Here is an 11,493-nt window from a genome sequence, read left to right as displayed (position 1 = left end):
CTTTCTAGTTTTAAGTTTTTTCATTTGAAGTCGCTAAGATGCTAAAAAAAACTAATAACATATTTGAACTTAAGAGCATTTTCGTCTTTTCACACCTGCAGTTTGACGACGTTAGCGTCCAAACTAACGGAAGTGGCATGGAGGATAAAAAAAATTGAAGTAGTAGCGCTGAAGACCACTGAATTTTTTCAGGAACAATAATGGCACACAGTAAAATGTCTCCCAAAACAAACCCCCACCCCACCCACCCACCACGCCGCCGCCGAAATAAAACCGGCACACCTCTGTAGCACACGCGAGCCATGCCGCAGGTGGCCGCCCCTCTCCGCCTCCTCCCCCCGCTCTCCCAAACCCTAGCGGCCCCCGCGCCTCTCCTCCACCTCTCTTCCTGCCCCGCCTCCTTCGGCCGCGCCACCAGCCTCCGCGCCCTCTCCTACCGCCGCCGCCGGCACCCCGAACCTCGCCGCGGGAGCAGCACGCTCGGGAAGACGCCCGCCAAGGAGGAGATGGACAGGGAGGTGGCGTTCAATAGGAAGCCAGCGGACGGGAAGGACGGCGGGAAGCGCGGGAGCATGGAGCTCAAGACCCGCAGGCTCAACCCCGTCAACACCACCTGCTACGTGCAGGTGAGGGCCTCGCTGACTTGTGATTCCCCCCAGCGCTATCTCTGTGGACTCATTCTGCTTACTTGGCGCCATTTTACCTCAATCGGCTGGTTCAATTTAGTATACTAGTTTGGGGTTTATTTGAGGAGAGATTGAACCAGACCATGCGTTCAATTATAAATACCGCGGATTAGTAGTTCCAGAGGTCAGCTTAACATTTTTAGGCATGAACCAAGATGCAATCCCAAACTGATGGCATTGGAGGAGTAGATGTAGCATAGAAAGAATACAAACCATAAGCCTTTTATTATTTAACCTTTTTTTTAAACAACTATCATTGTTTAAATTATAACATGTTGAACGGTGCGGATTTCACGAAATGAAGATACAGGATCAATGCACGTCACTAATTACCATAGAAGTCCAGCATAATCTCTGATATTATTGTATCATTTGTAAATCATGCATTCAATAATCCCAGCTGCTGGTTGGGGCCTTATGGAGTTGTCCCATTGGTAAATCATCACATTGGTTGCACCAAGCTATTAGTGCAGGGCAGTTTCTTCCCTTGAACTAGTTCATGAGAATTGGAAGTAGTGTTGTTTTGGTTTTCATCCAGTCTCACACCCCTTTATTCTTGCTGCGCAGATACTTGGTACAGGAATGGACACACAGGACACTTCACCTTCTATTTTACTCTTCTTTGACAAACAAAGGTTTATTTTTAATGCGGGCGAGGTATGTTCTGCTGTGATCTGGTTCCTATATATTTTTTTTTTTCTGAACAAGCTAATAATTGGTTGTTGCCTAAAAAATAGCAAATAATTGTAGTTAGCTGAAAAGAGAATTTTATTTCTTTCTCTTTTGTGTGGTATTGCAGAAAGGATTTTGAAAACCATGGTCTTATGCTGCGCTGCAGCGAATATAAGATTCAGCATAAAGATCTGGAGAAAGTTCATCTTGCTCTTGCCATTTTGTGCTGATTAAACTCAAATCTTGCCATCTGACAGGGTCTTCAACGTTTCTGTACTGAACACAAGATAAAACTATCAAAGGTATGTTATTCGAACCCCCTCCACCATGGACAACACACTCACATTCATTGTCCTGTTTTTGAATTTTTTTACACCCTAGTCTTATATTGTAAAATGCTAACCTGCTTACAAAACAATCCCTCATTTCCCAGATTGACCATATCTTTTTGACACGCGTGTGCTCAGAAACTGCAGGGGGCCTTCCAGGTATTGTTTATAAAGCCTTCTTTACCATCTAACACAATTAGTTTGGTTTGCTTGATGTAATGATATTACACCATCATGAGTTCATGACATAGCCTTTTGTATTATGGCATATTGTAGGCCTGGTGCTAACTCTAGCAGGAATTGGAGATGAGGGCATATCGGTGAGTTCACATGGTTTCTTTTTCTGTGTTTTTGCTGTCAACAGATGCATTCATGCATCCAGTATTAAAAGTGTTTCAACCAACTAACTGTGGTCTTCTTCCTGCTAATTGGAAAACAGGTGAACATATGGGGACCTTCTGATCTTGACTTTTTAGCTGGGGCAATGAGATCTTTTATCCCAAATAGAGCAATGCTTCACACACAGAGCTTTGGTACTGACCGAAATGCATCTTCACCACAATCTAAAGACTCCGTTATTATTCTTGATGATGAAGTAGTTCGGATATCTGCAATGTTTGTCAAACCAAGGTACCATCATGGAATTGGTAGTTCAAATGATAGTGACATGAAGCCTGGTGATACTGCTATAGTATATGCCTGTGAGTTGCCAAAAATTAAGGGAAAGTTTGACCCATCTAAGGCTGCTGCCCTTGGCCTTAGGCCTGGGCCCAAGTACCGTGAACTTCAACTTGGGAATTCTGTGCAGTCTGATCAATTTGATGAAATGGTTAGTCATGAATAAAGCAATATCTGTTATGTTATTTTTGTAGTACCTTCTCTTTTCAATGAGGCTTTTGCCACCTAGGAGACCAATGCTGCCTTTTATTGACCTAGTGTTGTTGGATTTTTTTAGTCTGTTTAGCTTAATATTGCATTAGGATGACATGACATTAGATATTTCCTCTTTCCTAACTACACTATGGAAACATATGCTAGTTGTCCTTGGACTCTATTTTAACAGAATAAGGCTTATCAGAAATTTTAATGGTATTGTCACTTTTGAGAATTCGCTACTTTACGATTATTTAAATGCTAGAATGTAAGTTTTTAGTATAAGTTTGATGTTTGAACAACAATTGCGTGCACCATTTATCTAGTTTGAGTTTCTTTTCTAAAGCTCGTTATGTTTTGTCAATTAATTGTCTAGGTTCATCCAAGTGATGTTCTTGGTCCGTCAATTCCTGGACCAACTGTTCTTCTGGTGGATTGCCCCACACAGTATCATATGCCAGAACTTTTTTCACTGCAACCCCTTAGCTGCTTTTATGAAGATTCTCCAGAGCAAAGTGGCAAGAAAGTAAATTGCATAATCCACTTAGGTCCATCATCTGTGACTAGATCTGTTGACTACCAGAACTGGATGAAAAAATTTGGTGCAACACAACATATCATGGCAGGACATGAAATGTACGATTCAATTCCATTTTCCTTTTTTTGGATGAAGTCCATTCTGTGTATAGATTTCCTATGTCAGTTTGAACTGATTGGCACTGCATGCAAATCCAAAGTTAACTACTATGTTGCTGAATAAAAATGAGGTGAAACAACTATGTTCATATATGTTAGTGACTGCTGCTTCTTAGGGTTAAATTTTCCATAATGATATGGGAAAAATACATTGTATGGCACTGTTTAAGTTGTATTTTCAGCTTGTGCCACTGCTTTTTTGGCTGATTGGCCTTATGCCTTTTTTTCCGTTTTTTTATGCATGCAGTAAAAACATGGAAATTCCTATCTTGAAAGGTAGTGCAAGGATATCATCACGCCTCAATTTTGTATGCCCTCAGCTCTTCCCATCCTCTGGGTTTTGGTCTGTACAACCTCCAAATGATGTCACGGAGAATGATAAGGTAGGTTCCAGTAGCCTATATAATACCTTGAAGGTTGAATTACTGCTGTTTATAAAATATTTTGTTTTCCTTTCAGAATGCTTCATTGGAAGCCTGTGGAAGTGTGTCTGCGCAAAACCTACTAAAGGTAATTTTGTTCTTTCATCCTTGCTGTATCACACCTGTTATGTGATCATATATGTATTAATCTGGCGTTCTGATTGGGGCTTTGATGTCATTTTTTATTGAAATCTTGTTATTCAGCAAACCATTAAGACTGGGAAGGTAGAATGCGTAGGTCCAATTGGGACTTCAAAATTGTTTGGATCTTTTATCATCATTGGTAGCATGTATTTGTAGACAATCTTTTACATAAAGTTGCATGTTCTTTATCAAAGAAGTAGTTGGGACCTTTGTTTTCTTGTTTTTGTTTTTGCACTAAATAAATTTCAAAGTCAATTCCCAGCATGTAATGTCTTTTACATTCTAATAATGATGTATAATAACATACAAGTAGGGCTGTAGGGGAAGACTCTTCTTTCAGAGAGGAATGTAAAAAGAAACTGAGGGAACAAATATGGGTGTGTTGTTTAAGTTTAACTTAATTTAGTTAAGTGCAATATAGGACTGAATAGTACTATCCTTTTTCTTCAGTTTCATCTGCGTCCGTATGCTCAACTGGGTTTGGATAGAGCTTCTATTCCAAACTTGTTCACCTACAAGGATATTGTACAAGAGCTTGTATCTGAGATCCCAGAGGTTAGTGAAGTTCCTGTACAGGTTCGCAAATTCTGGCAAAATGTGAATGATAAAAATACACTACCACCAACTGGCAATCGTATGGTTGAAGAACCATGGATCAATCAAAAATCAGATAAGCTAGATGATGGCACTCCTTTTCAAGAAATTGTCTGGGGAAAGCATCCAAGGGACAGTCAGGAGATCCCTTGTTGTGTGGAGGATGCAACAAGGGAAGATATGGAGATCACTTTTTTGGGTACAGGTTCATCTCAGCCTTCAAAATACCGGAACGTAAGTTCCATATATATTAACTTATTTGCACGAGGAGGTATACTTCTGGACTGCGGTGAAGGAACTTTAGGACAACTGAAAAGGAGGTTAGTTCTTGCAGATCTTCTCATAATGCATAAACCTATATATTAATTATGTTCATGAAAGTATACTGTCTTTTGTAATAGATTTGGTGTAAATGGTGTCGATGAAGCTGTAAAAGGTTTGAGGTGTATTTGGATTTCCCATATTCATGCTGATCACCACACAGGGTTGGCTAGAATTCTTGCTCTGAGGTCTAAATTGTTAAGGGGGATGCCTCATAAACCCTTGCTTGTGATTGGACCAAGGCCACTTGAGAGATTCCTAAATGCATATTCAACGCTTGAAGATCTTGACATGCAGTTCCTAGACTGCAGGCATACTTTGAAGTCTAGTGTTGAGGCCTTTCTCAGTGAAAATGATACTGAATCAGCCATACCTCAACTGGAGAACACAATGTTTGCCCCTGGAAGTAGAATGGAGAACTACAACAGGAAGCCTGCAAGTCCAAGGGATACCACAGCTCTTGTTAATTTCAAAGAAGTTCTACAGGAATCAGGTTTAGAGATTCTGTATAGTGTCCCTGTACTACACTGTCCACAGGCATTTGGGGTTGTTTTCAGGGCCATGGAGAAAACAAACAGTGCTGGAAAGGTAATTCCAGGCTGGAAGTTTGTATATTCTGGCGACACACGACCGTGTCCAGCTCTTATAGATGCATCCAGAGATGCCACAGTGCTAATACATGAGGTAAGCTGAAGAATTTGTAGTTTTGTCCTTGAGATATCCATATCATATATCTTGTTGCTTGAGATATCCATGTTATATTTCTTGCTGATATAAGTGGCATCATTGTTATGTCACAGCTTCGGCAGGAGTTTTGCAAAAGCTTCATCAATATATAATAGTTGTCCACACTGCTGTATGTGTTTCATGCTCTGACTAATCCTGGACCACAAGCACCATTGTACCCCCCCAATAATTAATCTTGCAGATATCGTATCATATTGTTAGATGCACAATGTTCTCCTGTACTAGCTAATGGTAGATGGTAATGGTATTACAATATATATGCCCTTAGCTGTCTTTGTAATACTCTATATTTTTTGTCAGGCAACATTTGAGGACAGTATGAAGGATGAAGCGATCGCGCGGAACCATAGTACAACCAAGGAGGCCATAGAAGTAGGCACATTGGCTGGAGCATACAGGATAATTCTGACCCACTTCAGCCAGCGATACCCAAAAATCCCAGTTATCGACGAGGTTGATATGGAGAAGACCTGCATCGCCTTTGACCTGATGAGCGTAAACCTTGCGGATCTGCCAGTTGTGCCCAAGGTTCTACCACACCTGAAGGTCCTGTTCAAGGACGAGCTAGTAGTTGACGAGACCGATGAGATCCAAGAGGCTGCTGTGCACTGATATAGATAAAATGATGTACATTAATTTTGATCGCCTTGTAGCTTAGTGACATTGTTTTTGACCTGAAGCTCCAATCCAATTTAAGGCCGCACACATGGGTCAAATTGTTTCGGGACGAGCTGCTTGTCCATCCGGTGCAGGATAGAGTAGGGCTGTATCGTCTGTCTTTTTTATGTTTGCGTCTATTTTGACAGTTTGTTTTGTTGGGAGTTGTGATAACAAAACCTGTGCCCATTTGTAATTCTTTGATTTGATCGGAGGTTTTGTTTCTTGTTTTGCTCTTTGACACGGGGTTTTTACAGGGTCCGTTGGAAATGGTAATTCGTTCGTAACACATGCGACGCGCACACGTTACGTTTACCGTACTCTGAAGATAATTCGGTTGGCTGGTGGATCTCGTAAACGATCGTAAATTTTTAGCCGGAATAGTATTTTTCTCTCAAACCAAACCAGCCAGCAGTAATAATCCATGATCCTCCAGTCCAGCCGAACAGGCCGAATAAACCGCTGAATAAACCGTTTCGCTTTCCAACCTTTATACATACAAAGCCTCAAATCTCAGTTGAAGTCAGCGGAAATTCAGTGAAATCTCAACACAAAGTCAGCACCGATTAAGCCGGTTCATAAGGATTTCATCTCATCAGGGTACAAATGCAAACAGCTTGCCGTTGCAGTCGTATCGTAGCATGGCAAATTAGCAGTCACATGACGGGGTGACATATAGAACGGCCTGTTTGGTTCCCTTTATACTATAGTAGGTAGCGTGCACGCCCGTTGCTATGAGATAGCTAATAATTTATACTAAAAACACACGGTTCACATGATATATTGCACATTTCTTAACGTTTGCCGTTTCCATGTATTTAAAGATGTGGGCTACTATATGTAGAAGATTTTATATATATTGCACATTTCTTAACATTGGTTGTTTTCATGTATTTAAAGATGTGGGCTACTTGAATATGTGAAAGTTGATCTCACATATTTTCCTTCATAGTTATTAGGGCATTATTTGTCCCCATTGCAACATCCGAAAAGATCTATACAGTAGAGTTTGTAAGCCTGTGACGCCGCGCTCTTCGTGACTGTTAATTTCACAAACTTTGCTTTTTGGATTAACTGTCACTTTAATGTTAATATTTAATTTTTACAGTATTGTTATCTTATCGTGCGATCTATATGTTTTTAGTACAAATTATTAGCTATCCCGTAGCAACGCACCCGTACGTTGCGACGGGAGCAAGAAAAAATTTTAAAATTACATGTTTCACTGTGCAAAGCTAATGTAAAATAATATCACATCAGTTTACTATGCAATAAAATAGTTCTACTTAAGCATAAATTGTGTCCTATTGACCACACAATCAATGTCGAGGACCTTATAAAAAATGCCGATGAATGAAAAGATAATGTTGACCAAACATCATGGCACTAATGAAACAAACATTGATTAATTATAAGCCATCCTGTCAGAAAGAATAACACTTGCGCTACTAGCACTCACAAAACGGTTAGCCATGTCAAATAAAATGTGCTAGCAACAATCCCTTGGCTCCTATGGGAAGAGAACCTCACATGTTAATGATAGTTCCTTCCACTAACAAGACAATCTTGCTCCTTGAATGATTAAAAGAGAAGGGCAGGAACAAGAATTTCAGAAGAAAAAAAAGATATGCAGATACACCCCTTTCAAACATGTGCCATTACTATTGAAGTATTGATGCAGCATATTCCATCAATACAACAGATTGTGTTACCAAAGGATGCACTTCCTGTGCAATTATTCTTGTACTAATATTTGCAATAAGCAAAACTATGCCATCTCTTACATATCCTACATCCAGTTTGTGCACACATAAACACACCATTTAGCTCATAGTAGAGAAGTATAATTGCCAAACATGAGAAATGCAAGCAATAATACAATGTTGAAGTTTCTGCTCCATCTCCTTTCTCAACATGGCGATAATTCTTGATTGTGACAATTGGCCTGAATTCAATGAAAGAGGAGTATATTACCAATTTTCCATTTCACATAAGTCAACAATATCAACAGGCCTTTACAAGATTATGAATTCTTGGGATTAAATAGATGGAATAGCACATCCGGTTAGCATAAGGAGAAACAGAGCTTACTTTAATCCCATGAACCAGCCATGGCACTTACCTACATTTTTATCAATAACTTTGAAATGTAACTTGCTGCTAGGACCGAGTAGCGAACTTGTTGATATCAGTTACATCCATTTTGGCAAAATGTGAACCATTTGTCAAACAAGTAATTTAATTATCGTAATAATAGGCACAACAATTTTATGAAAATTCAACATAGGCAGTATAGGAAGCAGTAATGCACAAACCTGAGTTGTGTAGTTTATGATTGATCATTTTGTAATTGGTACTTTTATCAGAAGAAAGATGCACCCCAGCAACACCTGCACCCAAAACTGCATTAGGTTGTTTCATATTCAGCCCCAAGGGGCTACATTATGATCAGCAATTGACTTATATACTATCGAATGATTAGGCACAACAATATAGGTAGATAGTCTATCAAGTATATATAGTTATATAGTAATGAATAACAACCGCCTCTTAGTGGCGAATCTTCATGACTGACATTGTTTGTTGATACTTGGCCGATATAGAATCCTGGAGGTTCAATTTGCCCGGTCGGAGTGCTTCACACCCACACTGGGCCACAGAACCGGGATGCCTCCTCATCTGCGTCACCGCGTCGTCCTCCCTACGGCCACTCTCGAACTTGCAGGAGTCGGTCTCCAAGTCGTCCTCCCTAAGCACCTTCCTACAGAGAGTCGGCTACTGAGCGTCGGCACAGAGCATGCGATGTCAATCAAGCATCGCACGACATACCCGATGAACCATAGACGGAGTGACTTTGGCCTCTCCTTAGTCGACGACACGAACCGGCGGCCATGAATCCTAGTCCACGCGCCTCCGTCCAGCTACAGCTGTGCACCGCCCCCGCCGCACGACAGCCTCCGTCAGCAGCAGTCATTGCCCCACACGAGAGCAGATCTCGCCACACCGTCGCCACCAATACCACTCTGCTCTCCTCAATCTGAGGCCGCAGATGCAGAGTCAGCGGTCGAGAAATCGATCGAGGTCCGACGGAGACGCCCTCCCTGTGCGGTAGCTGATGCTAGAGCTTGTGCTCCTCCTCGAGCCTTGGTCCACGGACACCAGCACGTCCAGCGCCAGCAAGGAGAGAGGGGCTATGGGGGTATGGCCCCCAAGACATGGGCCGCACCATCGGAGGTGGCCCGGCCCACAAGATCAAGGCGTGCACGGTGCTGCTCGGCGTGCACCGTAAGACATTGTATAGTACCAAATAGACTACTTTACCTGTAACCCTGTCCCTCCAGACTATATAAGAAGAGACAAGGGTCCCCTAGTGGACACAACGATCCATCACGATCTATCTACTACATCTCAATACAATACACCAAAGACACAGGACATAGGGTATTACGTCGATCAAACAGCCCGAACCTGTCTAAATCGCTGTCTCTACGCCTTGTGTCACCATCCGGTTCCTGATTACGCGCACCCCACCGACAAATCTACCATCGCGGGATACCCCTCGGTGGACTGCCGAGCATATTTTGTTGATAGTTAGCGCGCCAGGTAGAGGGTGTGCGTGCTGATCCATGGCGAAACAAATGGCGCATCTCAAGATCAACATCATCCGCGGCGACACGGGCACACGGCGCAACTCACCGCGGATTCACGGCAGCAACACACGCTCGTGACAACTTCTTCAACCAAGCGCTGGCTCGGTAGACCTCAAGATCGCATCTAGCATGCCATGCATGGCAGTCGGCGGCGCAACATCTAAAGCCGGATTCCTATGGTGCCAGACAATCCATCTATGTGTGTTTGCCTGACAAATTTCCGCGTCGCCCGAGCACAACAACAGAGATGAACTAGCAGCCCAGGGAAGCTTTGCTGGTCTACAGAGTCAAAATCAAGATTGATCTCGCATGCACGTGCATGCATGGATGCGTCAGATATTTTTCACACGGCGAGTTGACACAGCGAATCGCACATCGAGCAAGCTAAGTCAATTCTTTAATTCCATGATAGACGTAAATCTACATGTATCTCCATATGTCTATACAAATATTATCGACAGGGATTCAGCTACGCTTCTCGCGCCATCGCTACGCCGAGTTATCAGGAGAAGGACCCCGCGACGGCGGTGGTGCGCGAGCATGTGCAGACCTGCGGCGAGGAGACCATGTCCAAGCCGTACCGCATGGCTACCTAACTCGGGAACACTGCGGGCGCGCGGGACCTTGCGGTGGACGGAACAACTCTGCATGTCTACGGACTTCAGCTTCTGCACGTCTGAGATGCGAAAAGACCAAAAGCGAGATGTCCGACTGCGTCGGGCCGCCGAGCGACCCATCAAGCGAGCCATCTACTTGGCATCATTTACGCCATCTACTCCGCCACGCAGCATCGCTTCTCCGACCATATTGAATATGGCTACGACGACGATCTCTCCATATCTAATCTGCCTAACGCCGACCAGATAACGCCATACGTCGCCGACCAAGACGCTCCGTCTAAAGTTAAGACATGCTTTAATATTCTTCTAAATATTCTCTAATCTCCGTATATCGCTATAATGTTTCTCCGAACTGTTTTCTCTATGTTTGCTCTTCAAATGATTTTCTAAACCCTCAAACAGTCCTGTTGATGCTCGGACGCCTCCAGAGACGGCCCTGTCTCTGGCTCCTCTCTACATGTGCACGAGCGTCTGCCCTCTGCGTTATGGGTGGTCGGCAGCGGCTCCTTGGTCATGCCTGTTCCTCCTACAGTGCACGGGCTCCGCGCTCGACGTTATGGACTATGGGCTAGCTAGGGCTGGAGACTCAGCTACACACTAATTGGTCAGGCGGTTTATATTAAATATAAATATATTTTCACGCCAACTGATCGCCGAACTGCATACGCCGTTTCATCATCATTGCTGGTTTTTCTCCGAAGTTTATTTATTTGTGCGTCATGTACTACCCGTTCTATATATTTGTATTGCAGGATCATCGTCCAGGTGATCGGACCACCTGGTGCTCGGACTTCTCCACCGATCAACTGGTCAGACCGCTTGGTTCATAGACTCCATCGGCGACCAGTTGATCGGACTGTTCACCGCTCGTGCTTCATCGTCAGCTACGCCGGTTACACCTCAACACTCGGATTCTTCGTGCTCGAGGACTAAGTGGGCACACTTTACCACACGAACATCACCAGCTACGCCGGGGACTCCTCGGTGCTCGAACATCGCCGCCTATGCCAGGGACTCCTTGGTGCTCGGTCATCGCCAGCGATGCCAGGGACTCTTCGCTCCTCGGTGCTCGAACATCGCCA

General features: G+C 43.2%; 1 protein-coding gene across 1 annotated transcript; it reads left to right on the top strand.

The window, feature by feature from the left end:
* Nucleotides 1-260: 260 nt before the first annotated feature.
* Nucleotides 261-6,368, top strand: LOC136553268 (tRNase Z TRZ3, mitochondrial). Its single transcript, XM_066544651.1, has 12 exons — nt 261-626; nt 1,254-1,343; nt 1,616-1,660; nt 1,792-1,846; nt 1,964-2,007; nt 2,127-2,516; nt 2,937-3,196; nt 3,504-3,639; nt 3,716-3,766; nt 4,273-4,736; nt 4,818-5,421; nt 5,785-6,368. The coding sequence occupies exons 1-12, from the start codon at nt 303-305 to the stop codon at nt 6,094-6,096; spliced, it is 2,775 nt and encodes a 924-aa protein (XP_066400748.1). The 5' UTR covers nt 261-302; the 3' UTR covers nt 6,097-6,368.
* Nucleotides 6,369-11,493: the final 5,125 nt, after the last annotated feature.

Source organism: Miscanthus floridulus, chromosome 5 (assembly GCF_019320115.1).
Source record: "Miscanthus floridulus cultivar M001 chromosome 5, ASM1932011v1, whole genome shotgun sequence".
In the NCBI taxonomy this organism is placed as follows: Eukaryota; Viridiplantae; Streptophyta; class Magnoliopsida; order Poales; family Poaceae; genus Miscanthus; species Miscanthus floridulus.
This window is presented reverse-complemented; position numbering and strand designations above follow the sequence as displayed.